The following is a 21,599-nucleotide window of genomic DNA, read 5'->3' as shown; positions in this document are numbered from 1 at the left end:
CACTGAAATGTTTTTATAAAAGAAATACACAAAACCTTTCATACCTGAAGTGTGAAACGGTAAATGCTGATCGTTACCCACGGCAAATGATAAACTTAAACCAAGTTTTGATTGGAAAACGGTCAGGATAGGCAACAAGACACGAAAAAGCAATTGTTTTGCAAGACAATGTATTACCAGATACACAAAATTTTCGTATCTAGGGTCAAATCCGCGCACGGTTGTTGATAGTCCTTCCTCCGAAGGAGAATGGACGATTCTGTAGCCAATGTAAAGACGAAATATATGAGCGATATCACGACCGTTTGGTTGTGGATGGTGTAAACCATATGGTTCCGGATGATCTCGCCAGGGCGCCTATAAAAACAAAATTTTTGGTAAAAAAGTCAGGTGCAGCTTCAGATGGCGAGATGGCGTAAGCTAAGATACCAGATAGTCATTAGGGATATCGATCTGGTAAAATAATGATCGAGATCTTTCCGTAAAATACTGGTCGAGATTTTCCATTTGATATCCTATTCAGCTATATCTGAAGAAAAAAAACTTACAACCTTTCTTCGGTTGTATGGGGAAATTCTTGAATTCCGCATAAAGTCATGTCATTCACTCAAACGTAGCAAAGCCGCTGGGCTTGACGGTCACTCGATTTGTTTATCTTTGCACTTGCAATTTCTACAGATCTGATACTTCCACTCGTACGGAAAACCTGGTTTCCCAGTGATTGGAAAAAGGGATGATCGTTAAGATTCCAAAGAAGGGCACCAATCTTGAGTGCGACAACTGGAGGGGTATCTACGTCGTTCCAAGAACACCTCGAAAGTTTGATAGACAAAGGTAGACTGTTTTCCAATTTAGATCTTCCTACATTGGCCATATGAATACCCTATGGACCATTTGGGATTATTGCGAGGAGTTTAGGTCTTTGCTTTTTCTACTCTCCATCGATTTCGAGAAAGCTTTCGACAGCGTGGACAGGGAGTGTTTAATGCCCTTGTAGTCTGAACATTTGCTTGCGTGTCATCGAAGTACACTGGCCTGATACTATTTCGAACAAATAACTTGGTCGGCACACTGACTCGTAGGTGATGTGATCGGAAGGCCGAATCGGCAATAGATAGGTCACACATTGAAGAAGCGCGACAGTTACATTGCTGGCTACACCCAAAGGGTTTTGGCGCAGAACAGTATAGACGGAGTATGGGAGGCTCTGGAAGTCCAAGAATGAGCTGAAACGCATTTCAGTGGACCGGTGTGGTTGACTCGCTATACTCCACATGGAGTGAATAGCAGCTATATATATTGCTTGCGTTAGATTTCTCGGTCTGTGTATCTCCACCACGAGAAAAGTACATGTGATACAAACAGAGAGACAGTAAACTAATTTTGATAAAATTTAAAATCTTTGACGAAAACTGGTAGAATTAAATAATCTTTTTTTGGATTTGTCGCGTTCAGAAGCGAGGTCGGGTCATCTTGATTAATTACCCCATTTTGTTCTGTCATAGACCTGAACTCGATGGAGTTGAGAGACTGAAACCACCATCAAGCGTATCAATTCGTCGTTTGGTCGGTTGGCCTTTTGGTCGCTTCTAGCGTATCCAGCACTAAAATAATACATATTTCTTTTTTATTTCTTTGTGGAACATTGCGATTGGAAATGCAATTAAATATAAAACAAGTCGGTAAACCGGAAGCTTCAGATATGAAAGGTTCTGTGTTTCCCTATGTGCGGAACTTCGAGTGCATGGCAGTTGCACTTGTATAATAATTTAAAATTCAATTGCGCACCATATTTCAATAGCCATTCACACAAATTTGTCCGCAGTACTCTAACGATTGTACTTAATTCTATACGCTTCAGGAGTTCAACTTTATTAGCATATGTGAAGATATTGTTATGCTTCAGGTATAAAAGGTTTTGTGAATTTCTTTTATTTGAGGGGAGATTTGTCCCATTAGTACCTAGCACGTACTATATGCGTAGATTATGTGAGAATAGCCATTTTCGCGTGATACTGACATTCAAAGTCTTGAATATGCACAGAAGCGACAACTTTGACCTGTTATAATTTTGTTAGTAATTATGCGATTGCCACCAAATTCGGTACGATTATGCTCTGTGCTGTAGCTTATATTACTGCACTTTGTGTACTAGGATTAACTTAAGGGGGTTTTGCAGTCGATTATTAAAACTTAAAGTAATGTACTCTTACGTTCTTGCTTTACACACACTCTTCACTTGTTACGTTACTTACTTTACGTAGACTCGTATCTACACAATTAATTATAGAGCGATTCTTTCAACTGGTACAAATCGAGGTGTATTCATAACCAACGCGATCTGTTCTCACTCTAGGACTAGACTAGATTCCGTGGGCGGACTTCCACTAGAACTGCCGCTCGTTCATCGCTCTATAGTTCTGGCGACATACAAATGTTCACTGGTTACTACTTCATGATGTCTCAAAATAATGCCTCTGGCTCGTATCGCAACAATCAATATTTGTACGGCTCCACGACTTTCATTTTCTGAAATGTTGAACACGTATCTTTCCACTTATAGAAGATTCTGCCGTTGTGCCACATAAACCTTAGCTACCCAAATTTTAGTTGTTTCTTTTACTATCACCACTTTTCCAAAGCCTTGCCATAGTTGCTCGAAAGTCATTTCTTTGCCGTATCAATTTTCTTCGATCATTTCGCTTTCTTCACTGTAATTATCCCAAAACTCTTGCTCCATTTATAAATCCCTCTTGATTCCTTCCACTCCTTGCGACCCCTCTTATAATTCCGTGTTACACACTTTCCTCAATTTCAATCATAGCACTCGCTTCTAAAAATGCACATAAGTGTTACGCTCATCAATTTTACAATTCGGTGAACCATTGTCTTCATGTTACTAAGCGAGTTGTAAACTGCTGCTAGATTCGTGGCTGTCCATCATATGCCTGTTGCTACCTTTGTCCTGAACGGTCTCAAGTTCTTCTTGTCAATCGCTTCTCGTCATTTCACACTTTCCATCTGCCGACGTATCACGTCTCGAATAGTCATCTCCTCCAGCTTAGCACTGTCCTGCCAGGTATGCTCACCCTACTTACGTTCCGTACCTTCTCGCATGGCTTCCCCCTGCCATTTTACACCTTCACTTATGACATCTCCATAGTCTACTGCTTCTCGGCAGTTTCGCTCCTTCTCTTTAGTCACCTCCTCACTGATTATTTGGAATTTCATTGGAGTTCTAACGCTGTATCACTTCCTTCTGTATACGTACCTCCTGTTACATCGACTTTTCATCCTGACACACTACAGTTCCCTCTTTTTCTTTCCTGAGGTTCTTCAGGGGAATCTCCCAATCGTTTTGTAGTTTTTGCCATCTGCTCTGCTACTTCTGGAGTACCTTCATACTACGATTTTTCATTCTTACGGCATGCTACTTCCCGAGCGTTCACCTCCTTTTCATTAAATATTTCTTCCAACCGTTGCTTGAATTCTTCCATAAATTTTGCCTGCTTTTTTGTCAGCTCTTCCATAAATTTTATTTGTTTTTCGCCTTGTCGTGTTGTAAATTCTTCTAGTTGCTTTCTAAAATTTTCTTGGTGGTTTCTAGTCATTTTTCCAGAAATTTTGGCTGCCTTTCTTCTTGTTGCTTTCTAGATTCTTCTTGTTGCTTTCTAAATTCTTCTTGTTGTTTTACAAACTCTTCCATAATTTTTTTCTGCATACTCGATAGAGCTTGCAGTAACATATCGTTGTCGTTTATCACGAAAGGTTCAGCAACTTCCTTGAGACTCTCGATAGTCAATGCAGATTATGCTGGAATTCACGCTCCTCAACGTTACCAGCTCCAAAACCTGGCGATGTCTCTTTTGTAATTCACTTTGCTCCCTGCTGTAGAGAGAGCACCAGCAACGCCAGCTCACCTTTGAGCTGCTCCTCACTTAAACCCTCGAGTTTAACTAGTCTGGCTTAGGCAGTCCCACCGCTGTCACCAATTGTTACGTTCTTGCTTTACGTAGATTTGTCACTTGTTAAGTTACTTGCTTTAGACAAAGACCCGTTCTATACATTTAATATAAGCGTTTATTTTACATTAACTTATACATCCCTACTGCACAATTAATTATAGAACGATTCCTTCGACTGGTACAATTCGAGGCATATTCATAACCGACGCGGCTAGTTTTTGAGAATGGGTCCGTGAGAGAAATGATGAACTTAAGGGGGACTTTCCAGTCATTTTCGGGAAGTTAGTAATATACTATTATTAAGTTCAAATTGAGCAGATGTCGGACTGACAACCTGATTTTTTGAGATTTTTCCGTTGGGTGAGTTACACAAATCCTTAAAAAAATATTTGAAATTCGTGGTTTAAAAGGGGTTTTATCGCCTTCAGACGTAAAACATATAATCACCTTTTCGGAAAAAAGACCTGCAACTTATCTAAAAGAGGAATTCAAGTTGAAAGCATGCATTGAAACAGTTCATAATAGATTGAGGGATCGCTGGAAGCCTGAACGCGTCGATTTTGAAAGTAACACATATTCCAAAAAGAATTTGATTTACAAAATAGCATGTAGAATGGCTCACACAAATAAGGATAGATATTTTACGAACGGATGAAATTAAAATTGTTCTTTTTGGTGATAAACAGTAGATTCAAGGTCCGACAAATTGGGAATACGATTCTCGACGAAAACGAATATACACGAATGAGAGGCTCATAGGCCCAGGTTTTCTTACTGTGGTCTTGGTCCAATATATTAGACCAAGAACACCGTGGATCAAAATGTCGATGCAGATATTTTGCAGGAAGTTATCATCCCGTTTGCTAAGCACGGAATACCTATAAAATGGGTCTTCCGCCAAGACAATGATTCCGAACATACAGACAGAAAATCTAAAGAATGGTTTTTGCACAATGAAATTATCATAATGTGGTGGTCTTGTGATTTGACCTCAATCTAGTAGGAGATCTTTAGACAGATGTCAAAAAATTTGTTGGAGTCAAAAACCACAAAGTCACAGCAAGCTTTGAACTGTAATAAAACGTTCCTGGAAGACGATCCCTGTTGAAAGGTGTCAAAAGTTTGTTGCGCAGCAGTTATTAAGGTCAAAACAAGCAAATATTGAATCTTTCTTTGTTAATATTTTACATCCAAGAATTATTTCATTTTTGTTTATTGCTGAACGAAATATTGAACTGCTATTATTTTTACCGCTCCCTTTTTGGCTTTATTTTTTCTATTAAAATTGCAAGTATTTGGAAAAACAAAACCGTATTAACATTGCTTGACGCCCTTTTTAAGTTTTTCTGTCAATGTTTGTCCGTCCGCCGGTCTGTCTAACACACTTGACTTAATATGAATTTGAAACGGTTGAACATATTATCACATATAGGTCTCAAAATAATTCCGTTATCTGCTCAATTAAAGTTTATAATGGTATATTACTATGTTTTAGAAATGCATGAAAAAAACCCTTAATTCATTTCAGAAGCACGGAATTTAGCACCAGTTTGAAGGACATGCTACAATTACTAAATTCTATAATTGCTTTTTACTCACAAAATCACCCCTAACCACCTCACGTAGTGGACATAGCCCTAGCTACTTTTACCCTCGCCCATCGATTGCATTCGCAGTCGCAACTTTGTTGACTTTTTTACCTCTCAATATACATTGACTCCGCTCCAACATGTGCTAAACTACATTCCACTTCTCTCGCCATTTAAGCACTTCTCTAATAGACTTTCTGACTGACCTCACTGCCCCGACCTTTGGCTATAGAAAACGGACTATGATTGGTTTCTAAAATGTGCACACGCTGTTTGCTTTCTCCAACTTGAGCGGGAATTCCAGTGATATAAACTGGACATTTTTGTTCTAAGGTGGGCCTCTGGATGGAGAGTACTCCTCGCTCTCTTACGGCAATGTGCCTTTGCACTTTGGAAAGACTAGTGGTAGCAGCGGCGTCGGGTTGCTTTTGACGGCTACCACAAGGTGCGCTCTTTTGACCTAGGAGTCGGTTTCTGATATAATTCTAATTGTACACTGCTACGCACCAACGAAGGCTACCGATATAGTGCGGAAAGACGTTTTCTACGAGCAATTAAACGCGGTTCAGGGGAAGTTTCGTAAAGATGACATTGTGATCCCGATGTGTGATCTGAATGCCAAGGTGGGATGTGACACCTTGCTTGGACATGTGATGGGAAAACACGAAACGAAACGAAGCATGGAATAGTGTTCGAGGTTCGATTTTTGAAACTTTCACCGTGTCGTTATTGGTGTTCGAGCACAGAGCTTGGCATGAGGTCAGTTGGATTTCAACTGACCGACGCGTATGAGCAATCAGATGGACCACTTCGCGATCAGCTGTAGATTTAGATGTTGTCTTCTGGATGTGCGTAACAAGAGAGGCGCTGACATCGGCCTCAAAAGGGATCACCATCTAATGGTCGCTTACGTTCGCTTGCGTGTTGCGTCCGTCACTTCTCGCAGGGCTGGAGAGCTGCAACTTTCTAAGTATAGCATCGACCGCTTGCATGACCCAGCTGTCGCTCGGTTTTGGGAGAGCTATCTAGCTGATCGAGCGGCAAATCTACTGAGTAACGCTCCTGATAATATATATGAGCATTGGGCCGCCATCAAAAATGCTCTTTTCTAGGGTGCTGCACAGGTCATCGGCCACGTCCCGAAAGCGCTTCAGAAGATCTGGCAGACTGTGGAGTCGTGGAAGCGGATCGATGAACGGAAGGGGCTGAGGGCTCTAGTAACCGCAGCAAATGATGGCGGGCGTGACGTGCTCGAAGTTCGATACCGAGCGAAATCCCGAGAAGTTCAGTGTAGTGTGCGCTGTGACAAAAGACAATTTGCTATTGCTTGGAACATGCCGCAGATCGCATTGTTTTGTCCAAAATCTGGATATGTCACCATTTTAAAGAGGTCATCCCGTGTGTCGGATCCGAGAAATCGATTTTTTTCTGGCATCAATTGTATCTAGTTACAGTGTAGGATATATGGGCAAAGTGATTTTTTGATATTCGGAGTCATTCGGAAATAAAAGTGTTAAACATGCCAGGTTTATGTCGATCGTCGTAATAAAGGGCGTATATATCGGTCCGAATGATGTGCGAATGACTTCGCTAAAATCATAAGAATTGAAGTCAAGGCTTTACATGTGTTTCTTCAAGAAACCTAAGGTTTATGGACTAGGTATAGCAGATTAATGGTTAGTTAAGATTTTATGATTGAACATTGAATTCTACTTTTTAAATGCGTTTTTCTCGAATTACATGTTGAAAATCTGCTGCCTCCATAGCCTAAAATCTATCCAACGAAATTCTTTGAAATTTTCACGATTTATTCAGAACATATTTCTACGGTCCGCAAACTAAGATAATTGCGATTCATTCGGTAGTTTTTTTTATTCATTAAAGAAACCTTGAAAAAACACTAAAATTTACAAAAAAAATTTAGTTTTCAATATTATTCAATAATCCTATTATAGTTTGCGGACAGTGGTTAAGTCCGCATGTTAAAATGCCGTTTACATTTTTTTTAAGATGATCACAGCGCCCTCTAGCGTGGCAGCAGAAAAGACCTTTTTTTGGAGATGGGTGTATAAGTTGCTCTGTATTTCAATAATGAGCGATGCTATCGTGCTGGAAAAATTACTACGCATACTCAAGATATTAATAAATATATGGCGAAAAACTCGTATTTATAACTTTAACCAGCTCTTTACCGAAAATTTCTAAAAAAGTGAAAAAAAAAACGGTCTTCATACGGGATGACCCTCTTAATACTAACATCAAATTGTTCTGTGTTAATTTTCTGTCTGTCGTGCTACTTGCTTTGATCCGTTCCAGAATATATTAACAAATAGATCAACAAAAAATAAACAAGCTTCAGAAAAAGAGGATTGTGTATCGACCACTGAAACACTCCACCCATAAATAGTCTGTACAATCCATCTCTTATCTCTTATCATATTTATGGACTATGAGCGATTACTCTATACGTTTAATAACGATGTGTGCGACAGACTCTGTCGGCAAAAGAAACCCCAAAAGAGAATAATATGCTTAGGTCGGAGTGGCGACATGGATGAACCCTTCCCGCCCCACAACTGTGAGTGAACCGGTGGGGTCGATATCATTGTAAATAATGGGGTGAAAGTAGGTAGGGTGGCATTTGGTAAAATAAAAGTTGTCTGGAGATCCTCGCAGATAATAATGATTGCGGAACTTCGATTGTTCATCTTATATGTCTAAGACGAATAACAAATTAGGGGCTATAGGAAGAGCAATTCAAATTGAAAGACGCAAATGGCGTTGGATTAAATCCACCGTGTGAAGGTCGCCAAGCAAAATACAAGTCAGAGTGTGCGAGAAATATGGGTAGCCCGCGTATCACAATAGAAATGGACAGTGTTAAATGAGTTGACATGAAATCCTCGCTACGGTGCAGGACAGGCCCGGATGGATAGCCCCAGTTAGAACCGAAACGGGAGGCTGTCATCAAAGCAAAGAAGGAAATGTTCCTAGCATTAGTCATAAGTATCAACTTCTTCTTTTTCTTCAGCCTTTGTCCTGTTCACAAGCGGGGTCGGCTATCCGATCATCATGTTTGTAACGACATTCTATGCATTTTCTTGGTCGACCTGTCGCGGGGCCTGTCACCAAGAGAGATCAGGTAGGATTTAGCATAGTGGAATAACTCCAACTATACTCTATTTATCTCTTTCCCTGATCTCAGCATTTTATTTTTGTTTTACTGAGGATAGTACAGAGTACAATGCCTCAAACCCTCTTCCTTTACCTGGGCTTGGGACCAGCATACTATGTTAATAGCATGCCGGAGTTAGTCATAAGTATCAACTAAAATCCCCAATTAGTTTTTGGAGTTGTGATCTCTTGAAATCAACCCTAAGTGTTTTTGGTATCTTATGTTATGCTATCGTCGCACTTTGAAGAGCATAATCGGTGTACATATGAATATTTTGTCTGCTGAGTAAAGATTTTAAAAATCGAATTAATATGGATATTTTCCTTTTTTATAGGTTCCTTTAACATTTGTAAATATAAGTGAAACTCCAAGCGTACCTTACAATCAAAGACGAAAGACTGTGTCCTTTTTGGGTATCCAGCCAGAAGCAAATCAGAAAGAGAAACATTTCTTTAAAACGCCTGGGGATTTGACTCAAAGCACTTTTCAACAATCAAGTTTACCGGGGAAAGAATGTTGGACGGCAGCAATCAACACATATCGTTCCAATAGTCAACTAAATATGAAATCGACAGCACCATCATCTTCCAAGGACAACGTTACACCAATCAACTTAAATTCGAAATCATCGTCATCATTCGCAACTGACCCAGGTATGGATAAATCCAAAATTATATTTAATACTGAAATGGAAGCACAATTACCCATAGCTAGTCAATCTTTAAATATTTCCAAAGTATCCCATACCCAATCTGACACGAATAGAACAATTAATGAGAAAGGTAAAAATATAAAATCGCCTCTAAACGTATCTAATAGCAGATGCCATGTCCGTACGGACTTGATGGTGCCAAATATATTGCCGCAACAAACTGAACGTTTTAATTTTAACTCAAATTCGATCCATGTTGAAAACTCGTCTCATATTCACGATGATCTCGATAAAAATTTATCACCTATCCTACCACATGATGATTTACGAGAAGTTCTGAGTGACGATCGATTCTTATTATATTACGATGAAGAAAATGTGATAGGAAATCAAGAAAATGGACGCAACAGCAGTTGCGAATCAAATATATATAAGGATGTTTCTGGGTTGACTTCGAGTAATTACTATCCCAATGATTTAGGCATCTCAGTGCAACAATGGCTAGATGAGAATATTGACAAAAGAATAGAAGCGCAAATATCTCTTCCATTGAAAAAACGCAGAAAATTATCCCAATTCAGCGATAATCTTTCATTGAAAGAAGAAGATTTGCAATATATTGATTCGTTTAAAATTGGCGTCCAAGATGAAAGTAAACAACTGATGTCTGAAAGCGTGCCAAATCCAATGCAATGCGGTTCATACCCATCGACGCCAATGTTAAGTATAGCTAATTTCGAAAATATGATATGTTTCACACAGCCGCCACGACGTCAATTTAAAACGCCCGCTCAGTTGAAAGAGATTACGCCAGTGAATCTTCAAACTTTCAATATTCTGCCAACCCAACACACAATTGTAAACAGTAGTAGTGCAACGAATTGTAATGATGTTGCTAGAACGGTCCAAACATTTAACATACTAAATCCTCAACAAACGCTTGTAAGTAGTAATCGTGCGAATCCAACGAAGGTTCAGACTTATAGCATCATACCAACACAGGGGAATGTTGTCCCTTCGAATACCAGGAACTTGTTCAATGATGCACATATATGCAATGTGTCATCAGGTGTACCGACTTCAGCTGATGTTAATAGTCTGAATGTTGGATTTGATTTGAGCTCAAGAGGAGAATTGCCGAATGTTCAAACATTTAATTTATCACCCAATACTATACAATATACGCATTCGTTTCACCCAAATCAACAATATACGTATAGTATTCAATCGAATCAACCGCAAAATAATATAGGTGCAATTAATGTACCGTCTTTTGATATCCAAAATATGATCAATTTAAGTAACTACCATATGAATTCGCAGCACTTGAGTAATTTTCTACATAATAGCCAGATAAATCTCCAAGCTAAACAAGCAGTTTTACTGAATGACGTTCCATGCAATTTACAAATTAATCATAATGAACCGCCGCAAGTTCGACCAACTCAAAATAGTGAATGTAATAGGAATATGAATTCGTTTTGTTCACAAAAATGTGACGGAAATTTGAACTGTTTCAAGCAGAATCAGACTAGTTGTGGAAGCTGCAGAAGTTTGCTAACGCCGCTTGCTACAAATGTTACGGCTCCCACAAATTCATCAACTCGGGGAAAGCAGAAGAAAAGTAAAAGCCGAACAACTGATCGTATTACAAGGAGTTCCAACAGAACAGCTGTAGTAAATTATAAAGACGACGGGTTAGTTGATCTGAAAGGCAATTTACCAGGTAAAAAAAGGCGTAATATCAATAACCGAAAGTAGTAAGCAACACATTTGATAGGAAACCAATGAATTCGCTTTGTTTTGAAATATACATATAATAACGTATACGATCAATAAGACCTCGATGCTGGAATAATGGACAATATGTTAACATCAATCAACATTTCAACATTCAACCTTTACATCTATCAACATAATCTAATACGGTCGTATTGAGCGCGTTCTTTTATTTTCTGTAACAATTTTATTTCTAATTATTTTCAATGCGAACGCCATTTAGTTCTACGAAAAACGGATTTGTTCCTATGGGTAACTAATTAGGTAATTTTACTTTTATAGTATTTCGATCAATATTTATTTCATAAAATAACAGCAGTGAGATTTAGGCGACACTTGAATGAATATTTTTTTCTGAATTTTCTCAACTATAAGAACTATACATCAGTTTCACGAAATATAAAGATAACCAAGCTTACGACCATTAAAAGTGGTGTATCCGATGTAGACAAACCGAACTCCTATCGATCGGTACAAAGGCTAAAAAAGAAGAACTGACTGTCTCGTTGAAATTACATCGAAACAGCTAAAACATTACGAAGTATGAGCAAATGGTCAGGGGTGGATATGCTAATGGAACCATGTAAAAGCGCGTTTGTAATGCTGATTACGAGTGGTCCCCTCGACGAGTAGATATAGGATAATGATACATATGTACGCATATTGAATGGGACCATTTTAAAATTGGCCTTCGTTTTAATTTTTGAGGAGAATTGAGATCAGAAAATCTTCAGCCATCGGATTGATGATGTTAATTTTGCTTACGGAAGCTATTCACCCGAAACTTTCGAAACAATTTGGAAACCGGAAACTCGGCCCTTCAGGTGTAAAAGGTTCTGTTGATTCTTTATGTAAGAATATCTAGGTACACCATAGTTCGATTTATATATAACTCGTAGTGTGTGAATATAGTGGATTTTCAATTCGATGCGGTACTGACATTTTATCTTTCACTGATTAGTAGTTTGACGCGAAGGAGACAAATTTTGACCTACTATAACTTTGTTAATAATTCCAACAAGCTTTCCAGAATATTAAAAATTATGTTGGTGATGATTTATGGATCTAGGATAAGCTTAAATGGGTGTGCAGTAAATTTTCAAAATATAATATCGTAACGGAGAGTATTTCGGAGGCTAGTTACCATGTGCATGGCCCATTATATTTTTTTTGCACATATGTTGGTTGGGAAGTTTCTGAGAATGGGTCCTTGAAATAATTTTCCCCTTTCGGATTCCCGCATTCCTCCTTTTACAATTGGTGTCAAAACAAATACCTGGTTCGAAGCGTACTTCTTGAAACCTTTCCTATGATACCTCACCACATGGCTATACTGTATTTGGTGAAAAAAAAATGTGCACCTCTCTTTTTGGTGCATTAGGACACCCCCTCCCTTTGTTCAACGAGCCGCAAACTAATTGACTGCGTGCGTGGGGGTTCAGTTTCATCCTTTTATCGAATTTCGTGTCAATATGTGTAACATTTGAGGAAAGTGCGTGCGATAGACGGGGCAAAAGGGAATGCTTTATGTAGCTCTGCTATAGAGTTGTGATGAGATGTTTCAGAGGCCGGTCACCTCCGCAGATCACGTGTTCCACTCTCTTGTTGTAAGTCATCCAGGGGTTATTCCTTGAGCAAGGGAGGGACGCTGACACCTTTCAGCGATTTCTTAAAGTCACCGCAATTTCGGCAGTAACCATAGACGAGCTGTTGAAGATTATGGCCCTGGGCAGAATACCGAATAGGGCACATAAACTGGCTGGTAAAGCCACAGCCGTCCTCCTATAGACTCATATGTCTTGTAGACACTATGAAGGAATATGCTGAAGAATGCGTTCCGTAAAGTCAGATTAACCATTGATGCCATCTAATTGGTTACTGACTTTGCCGAAAATGCAATTCATGGAAAGGGGAGTAGCAGAAAATATTGCGTGGTAGTAACACGTGGAAAGTGCAATCCATTCGGCCAATTGAAGCTCTGTTGACGATCGGGGTTCCCATCTATCACGCTGCCATTGTGGACAACTATTTGCGAAAACGGAGACCATGAAATGGCATTGATGATGGGGGGCTCCGTACTGGGCCCATTACGGTGGAACGTTATGTACAACTATGTTCTTAGTCTTCCGGTTCCGGAGGATGCCACTGGTGCGTTACGCCAATGATATTGCACTGGTTGTGATTGCTAAGCATCTCAAAGGTGCTGAGTTGTTGGTTAGCTAGCGTTGGGCTAGCACTCGTGGAGGAAAAGACGGAACGGGCTCTCATCATCTAGCACCAGAAGATCAGTTTTGCTCGCATTAGAATTGCGATTCATATCATCTCTTTCAGGCAAGCCAACAAATATTTGAGAGTGATGATAGATGCAAAGCTCAATTTCAAGTAGCGCGTGGAGTATATTCACGAAAAGGCATCAACTGCCAGTATGGCTCTGGCAAGAATGGTGCGGAATGCAGGTGGTGGTTCCATCTAAGTGTATGCAGTCCCAGTTTGGGCATCAGTGCTGCACATCTTATCTAGCACACACAAACTGAGTGCAGTTCACAGAAACACCTATAGCGTTAAGGGTTTGTTCTGTCTTGATGTGGTGTTCGTCCTCTCAGGAATGGTGCCGATTAATATCTCGGAAGATAAGATGACAAACATATATAACATCAAGTCGATCCCTCCTTTATCAGAAACAAAAAAGAGGCGCACGGGAGAGCTCTATAATTAGATGGTAATAGCGACCAGTCAAAAAAGGCCGTTGAATGTGCAGGTTGATCTCTAACATCAGGGACTGGCTGGAGAGAAAACATGGAGAGATTAATTATAATCTCACTCAGTTTTCCACAAGCTATGGAGAATATCGTCAATACCTGTATAGGTTTAAATTGGATATCTCACTTACTTGCCCAAACTGCGATGGGTCCACAGGTTGCAAAGAAGATCGCTTTTTGCCTCTCCATGTATAGCCCGGCGCTTAGATCAAGCGTTTTCAGCGCTTTATGTAATTTTTTCGAGATTAATCCCGTCGCTGAAATTACCACTGAGACTACTTTGATCTTTTGTAGTCTCCAAGTCTGTTTCATATCGTCTGCCAAGGGGCCGTAGGTCCGAATTTTTTCTAGCTGTTTTTCAATAGTGTTCCGGTCCAACGGTACGGCAACATCGATTATGAAGCACACTCATTCTTCGTTGAGGAGCACAACTAAATCGGGTGTACTGTGATTCAACACTGTGGTCGGTAGCAATAGTATGATCCCGCAGTAGTTTGGTCCGATCATTTTCCAAGATTTTCTGCGGAGTATACTTATAATATGCCACTAAGTTATATTTCAACGCAAGGTTTGGATGGAGAATCTCGCAGACGGAGTTATGACGATTGGTGTACTCGGTATTGCTCAACATCCTGCACGCAGATGTTTTGTGCTCGGATGGTCTCCTCTTCACAGTTGCATAACCTACAACTGGAGTTGGTAATTAATGAGTCGTGGAGAATGTACCGTTTGTAGTTTTTCGTTGGAAGCGAAGCATCCTGAATTGAAGTTAGGAATGCTTCGGTCTCATAGAAAACTACTCCATTAGTCAACCATTTGTTGGAAGCTTCGATGTCAATGCCTGGCAACAACTAAAATTTGATATCACCTCCGTGAATGTGATTCTTTTTCCACATGTCGATCTTCTGTCGGAAGGAAGTAACATTCGACATGGGATCCCATTCTTTGCTTTTCAAGTTCAAAGGAGACAATTTATTATCTGCCATGCCAGGCCGGTAGCCTGATGTAATTTTCTAGAGGATTATTTCTCATAGAAAAACTCACGAAGAGAATGCATTTGATTGTAGTGCAATGTTGTTAAATCAAGTGCCCCCCTTCCTCGCTAATGACGTCCACTTTCTCACACGGAAAGTATATAGAAGGACGGGAATGTTGAAGGTGTTGATTGTCACCATTTTATTTTTCCCGAACAGCTCAGTTTTAAGGAGAAGATCCAGACGCCCTTCAAATTCCCCCAGCACATTGGCACGGGAGCTGTTGTTGCTTGCAATATGCCGAGTTATTTGTAGACATCGTCCGAATCCATACCTTTTAATTCGGATGTTATTATGGCTGTATCCTTCATTATGGGTGTGTTTTCCCCGAGCGATTGTTTTTATGCGACTTCCTCCAACCCCAACTGCATGCCAATCTAACTGCTGAACTGGGTTGTGATGTCCAGCAAGGAAGGAAGTTGATACTCGTCTTTGACATACAAAATGAGTTAATGTACATTTCGACAATATGCCATGTTTGATTTGGAACTCGTATTTGGTTTCATGCAGAAGATGGGATAGTGGATTCAAAGCCAAAAAAAATCAAAGCGGACTTAGAGAGTCGGTTTTGTAGATGTTACGCTTTATTGTTTGTGAGGATACCGATAGCGTCGTGTTCCAATTCTTCATCACTGTTCTCAGGAGAAGAACGACATTCAGGTTGGTTTTGTACAAGCGTAATGCTTGTATTATAGTAACCATGAATGTGATATGGAGTCAAAGGTTGATTTATAATCTATGTAGGCTGTCGAGATATTTCATTTTTGGTAGACAGCCTGCTTTACAATGACCGTGTCGATTATAAGTTGTTCTTTACAGCCTCGGGAGACTTTTACGCATTCTTTTTGCTCCTCACCTATCAGTTTATGAGCATCAAGATGTAAGCAGTCCACGCACAGAATTGTATATAGTAGGAAGACAAGTAATTAGTCGACATTTTGAAGGGAGCGAGGCACCCTGTTCCTTGGGGATGAGAAAAGGACAGAGGATACTCTTGCTGAAAGATTCAGAAGCTAATTTCGGATCGAAAATCATTTGATTAAAATGATTTACCAACACTCTGTGAGTGCTCTTGAGCTGCTTCAGTCAGAAGTTGTAAATCTTATCAACTCCTGGCGTCTTCCAATTACCTGGCTTTTCAAGGGCTGCTTCTACGTCAACCTAAGTTATGTCAGGCATGGTCATTTCGGGAGGTCCTCGCATGTACGCATAAGGTGTGGGCGCCACACTGCTTCTAAATTGCAACTGCTAGGTTCGCTCCAAACATTTCTCCGGAGTCTTCTGTCTGATCCATGTGTAGGTTCACGACTTGAGTTAGTGATATTTTGATAAAGTCACCTTTGGTTCTGGAAGAACAAGGTGTTGTCTGTTCTTCGCTGAAAGCTCTTTTGATACCCACAGATACGATTGGAGTATACCACAAGTTTCTGCCTCTGTACCTCGATTTTCGCATCTTCGAAATCGCGTGCCTAGGCAGACGCAGTATTCTCGAGTCGTTTAACCGTGCTCCGATATCCAGAATAAAATCGGCGGAGGGCGTAAATTCTCCCCGTAAACCATCTCCGCAGAGCTGACCGTGAACTCATATCGCTGGGTTGTACGGAGGCCGAGGAGGACGAAAGGTAAGGACCGCAGCCACGAAGGATCGTCACGTGCCATTAGAGCGGCCTTCAGCGTCCGGTGCCAATGTTCTAGCATACCATTGGACTGTCGATGGTATGCAGTAGTCCCATGCCGTTTAAAGCCGCGAAAAGAGTAGATTGGAATTGCATTCGCTGGTCCGTGATGATGACTGCTGGAACACCAAAGTGCCGGATCCATTTTCGACAGAGGGCCTCGGCACATGATTGTGCCGTAATGTCAGACAGAAGTATTGCTTCAGGCTACCGCGTAAACCTGTCGATGATTGTGAGGCAATACTTGAATCCGTGCCAACCTCACAAAGGCCGGACGGATGGTGTGAAAGCGCTTGGTTGACCGAGGGAACACACCTATTTCTTTTCGAGCGTGTTTGTTGATGTTGCACTTCTGGCACGCGATTCACTACGTCCTTGTTCACGAACGGTCAGAAATATTTTTCAGTGACTAGCCGGTTCGTCGTTCTGATGCCTGGGTGCGCAAGATTGTGAATTGCGTGATTCACTGCGAAAATCGACCGGAAGGAATTGCCTGGGTCCCTTATTTGAGGTCTCGCAGAGTAAGCAAGAGTTTGAGCCAAAATAGGAAACTCCTTGAATTTATATTTGGAATTTGCCTTCAGGCTCTGAAGCATCGCGTCGTCTTTTTGTGTCTCGGCGATTGCCGGATAATTGACCGAGGCGGGGACTGTGACCTCCGAAATTCGAGACAAAGCGTCTGCAACAACATTGTCTTTACCAGACACATGTTGGATATCAGAAGTGAACTGGCTTATATAATTCAAGTGCCTAAGTTGGCGAGGGGACGCTTTGTCGGGCTTTTGTCTAAGCGCGAATGTAAGGGGTTCGTGGTTCGTGAAGACAGTGAACGACCTGCTCTCAAGGCGGAAACGGACGTATTTTATAGCGATGTACGCGGTGAGTAGTCCATGATCGTAGACGCTGTAATTACGTTGAGCTGGGATGAGCTGTTTTGAAAAGAAACTCAATGGTTGCTAGTTTTGGGCCCAGACAAGTAGTCGTTTAGGATCGCTTGATGATGAGCGGCCCTGGGGAAGAACCTGCGCAGATCCTTCACCGTGGTTGGTAGTGAAAAACTCCGGCCTGAAGGAGACGTTGAAAAATGCACTTGAGATGTTCTAAGTGCTCAGATTCAGAACCGGAAGCGACCAAAATATCATCCATATATACAAAACAAAAGTTTTAAGTTTCGTAAAACAGGATGGGTGAGCCTCTGGAAAGTCTGCGCAGTTAGGTCGAACTTCTATAAGTTTGGCGTTAATGGCCAGATTTCCATGAAATTTAGCACACATATACGGAATATTTATCCTCTATGCTCGTACAAAGTTCGGGAGTCCTAGAATGAATTTAAGGGGGGTTTTTCAGGAAATTTCTAAAAGTTGGTAATATACTATTAGTAAGGTTATTTGAGCAGATATCGGAATGGAACATGTTTGGAGGCCTAGATTTCATCTAAGCGCACTACCCTGATTTTTTTCGGATTTTTAGGCTGGGTACTTTCCGAAAATGAGTCCTGTCTCACTTTAAGTGCGTACATTTTGACTCTTTACTCACGCACTTTGCAATTCACGCCAAAACTAATATCATTTCCGGAAAGTAAAAATCGAGACCTTTCATTTGATATCCTACTCGACTATATCCGGTGAAAAAAATTTTTGAATCTCCGTTTGCATGTATGGGGAAGCCTCTATTTAATAATAATAATAATAATAATCGTTGGCGCAACAATCCATATTGGATCAGGGCCTTGAAGTGTGTTAGAGCACTTCATTCAAGACCGTAACGGTACACTAGGAGGCAATGTGGTCAGCATTGCGCTCGCCCGAGATTATTACCCTGATTTGACTCAGGTACTCATTCACAGCTGAGTCGACTGGTATCCGACGTCAAATATTTAAACTCCACCTAAATTTATGTCACTCGCTGTATGCGTGGGATTTCATAGTTCCCACCTGACCAACAAATTTCGTTCGGATCGATTTAGTTGTTTTGGAGAAAAGTGCGTGTGACAGACAGACAGACATTGAATCGATTTTAATAAGGTTTTGTTTTGCACGAAACCTTAAAAAAGAGCTAGAGGCTAGGGCTATTTTTCATAAGTTAGATTTTAATATTTCACGCGAATATCAATAATTCTCGTTAATTATGACGTCATTATCTTATTTGCATGGCGTAAGTTGCAGTAAATTTGCGTGAAATTGATAAGTTTGAACTGCTATAAATTTGACACATTTCCATGAAACACCGTTTTTAAGGTTTTGTGTGAAACAAAGCCTTACTAAAATCGGTTCAATGTCTGCCTGTCGGTCTATTACACGCGGTTTGTTCCGAAACGGCTGTAGTGGTCTTCACGAAATTTGGTGAGAATATGTGGTATGTGAACCGTACACGAGTCGCATAATTTTTGTCGGCTTTAAGGGGGTTATCCTATGTGGAGGCCGTTTTTTTTCGCTTTTTTTTTAGAAAAACTGGATAAATGCGAATTGGTTAAATGGTTTCACAATTATACTAGTTTGGGGACCGTAGAAATATTACTGAATAATTCGTGAATATTTCAAAGAATTTCGTCGGATAGATTTTGGGCTATGGTGGCAGCCGATTTTCAACATGTAATTTCGAGGAAAACGCATTTAAAAAGTAGAATGCGATTTTCAACCATAAAATCTTAACTGACAATTAATCTGCTATACCTATTCCATAAACCTTAGGTTTTTTGAAGAAACACATGTAAAGCCTTGGCTTCAAATCTTATGATTTATCGAAGTCATTCGCACATTATTCGGACCGATAAATACGCCCTTTATTACGACGATCGACATAAACCTGGCATGTGACATTTTACCTGTTTAACACTGTAATTTCCGAACGACACTGAATATCAAAAAATCACTTTGCCCATATATTCGACACCATAACTAGATACAATTGATGTCAGACAAAAAAATGGCTTCCTCGACTCCGACACACGGGATGACTCCCTTGAGGGCGCGAAAGGAGGGAGGCACAGAATATGGTCGTGTGGTGTATCAAATTAAAGGGCTTAAGTAGTACTTTTCGAAAATGATTTTTAAGGTTTTGTTTGAAACAACACCTTATTAGAATCGAGTCGATGTTCGTCTGTCTGTCTGCCTTTCACATCCGATTTATTTGGATTTTTTTTTTCGCGGAATGTGGTGTATCAAACATAGGGCAGATAGGGCTCAAACCCCAAAAGTGAAAATGTGTGCGATCAATTTATATGCATGCAATGGTAATAGGCAATGTTTGTTTGTTTAGCGGGAACATAATATCTTCGTCTGTAATATGTACGTATTTCTTGTAGTTTGTAGTCTGAAGGATTATTTTGGGTTTTTTGCCATATACGAACGTAAAAATTTGCGTAGAAAGTTTTTCACATAAGATGAATACGAAAACTCTATACCCGAAGCGTCAGCTTCCGGTATTCCGACTTGTTTATTTCTGATATTAGGTGAAGCACAGGGGAGCGAGGACCCCAAAAAGTGTAACAGGTTTTGTTCTCAGAACTTATTCGAACGAAATTTCTGAAAAAAAAAGATCACAGTGATGCACGTATATATAATCTAGGCCTCAAAATATATCCCATCCCGAGATCTGGTCAAATTAGGTTGATGTTAGCATATTACTATATTTTAGAAATTTATTTGAAAACGCTCCTCAGGTTTATTTTATATACACACAATTTTGCAGTAAGATGACTGATTATATACCACATAATACTTTTACGGCAATCGTATTGAAATCAGCAAGTTATGGTATATCAAATTAGTGTTTTTCATGAGAGACCAATTCCAGACGCACACCCTACACCACAAATCATAAACGAATGCATTTACGCAAAGAGTATTGGAATGCCGCAACGGCTCGCCGTCCGACAACCAACTAAATATCTCCCCATCGTCAGAGAGCTAGCCTGGAACCGCTTGCCACATTATCTCTGGCTAGCCTCCGCGCTCTCTAGCTTCACGGAGCCTCCAAACCAGGGAATTCCTGTCACCAAACGGGATGGGACAGGAGGAAGGGATCTGATAGTTTAAGGAGCTGCCAGCCATCCGGCTCCTCCACCGGTCGGGCTCTATCTTCGTTGCAGCGGAAATAACCCGAACGTGATGCGCAACACAACTCCACCTGTCAGCGCTCCTCAGCATCTCCTCGACAATGTTGTCTGGAGAGAGTGTGTTTAAATAGAGCTGTCGACGAATCCCATCCCACCTTCAACAAGGAAAAAAGTGTAATGGGCGTTGTCCACAACTCCATTGCAAAACACTCAATCAGGTGATCGTGCCTTTCCAATCTTATGCAGGTAAGACTGAAAACCTCCATACCCGCTTAAGAGCTGGGTAAGGAAATAGTGAGTCTCATCATGTTTTATATTCAGTCACGCTCCTAAGTTGCTAATGAGTCGCACAGTCCATCTTCCTCTAGTCTCATTTTGCCAAGAGAGTTGTCACTCATCTAGTTTACGTTGCCGTTCTTCACGAGAAACCACTCCCTTGATTCTTCTCCCTTGCGCTTGTATATGGCTTTATGCTCCTTTACAAGAATGGAAACGGGGATCACTCCCACGATCACCATCACGGCCGTTCCAGAGAAAATGCGGTAGGCAGATGCCACCCGCAAAGTTCCCCGTCTCAGTGCTTGCGCAAGATGCTTAGGTTGGCCCATACCCCTGCACCATAGAGCAGGATAGACTGCGATGAACTCATCAGGAGACGGCGCCTGCCAGACCTGGGAATTCCAATATTTGCAGCCTTGCCCGTTGCAACTATGAGTTGCTCGAAAAAGCTCATCTTTGAGTCAAAAGTCAGTCTAAGGTACTTTACCGTTGGTGGTGTTGAGTTGATTATCGACTCGTTCTTCTTCTTTTTCTTCAGCCTTTTTACCGTTCACAAGCGGGGTCGGCTCGTCGTGATCGGTTTCGTCATTTGACTCTATCGAATGCCTGATCTGGCTGCAATCTTGAGGCTTTT

The 21,599-nt window shown here is 40.7% G+C and overlaps 1 protein-coding gene across 2 annotated transcripts in view; it reads left to right on the top strand.

Annotated features, from left to right (window-relative positions):
* The window catches only part of LOC119650460 (dentin sialophosphoprotein), a 117,144-nt gene that overhangs the window by 51,294 nt on the left and 44,251 nt on the right, over positions 1 to 21,599 (top strand). The window contains exons 11-12 of one of the 2 annotated variants that reach the window (XM_038053320.1): positions 9,064 to 9,382; positions 10,731 to 10,865. In XM_038053320.1, coding sequence (XP_037909248.1) covers positions 9,064 to 9,382; positions 10,731 to 10,738 — 327 coding nt within the window. In that variant the 3' untranslated portion in view covers positions 10,739 to 10,865. Of the gene's footprint in view, positions 1 to 9,063; positions 9,383 to 10,730; positions 10,866 to 21,599 lie in introns of those variants that run through there. The other variant, XM_038053319.1, reaches the window with a different exon arrangement.

This window comes from Hermetia illucens, chromosome 2 (genome assembly GCF_905115235.1).
Source record: "Hermetia illucens chromosome 2, iHerIll2.2.curated.20191125, whole genome shotgun sequence".
NCBI classification, from domain to species: Eukaryota; Metazoa; Arthropoda; class Insecta; order Diptera; family Stratiomyidae; genus Hermetia; species Hermetia illucens.
This window is presented reverse-complemented; position numbering and strand designations above follow the sequence as displayed.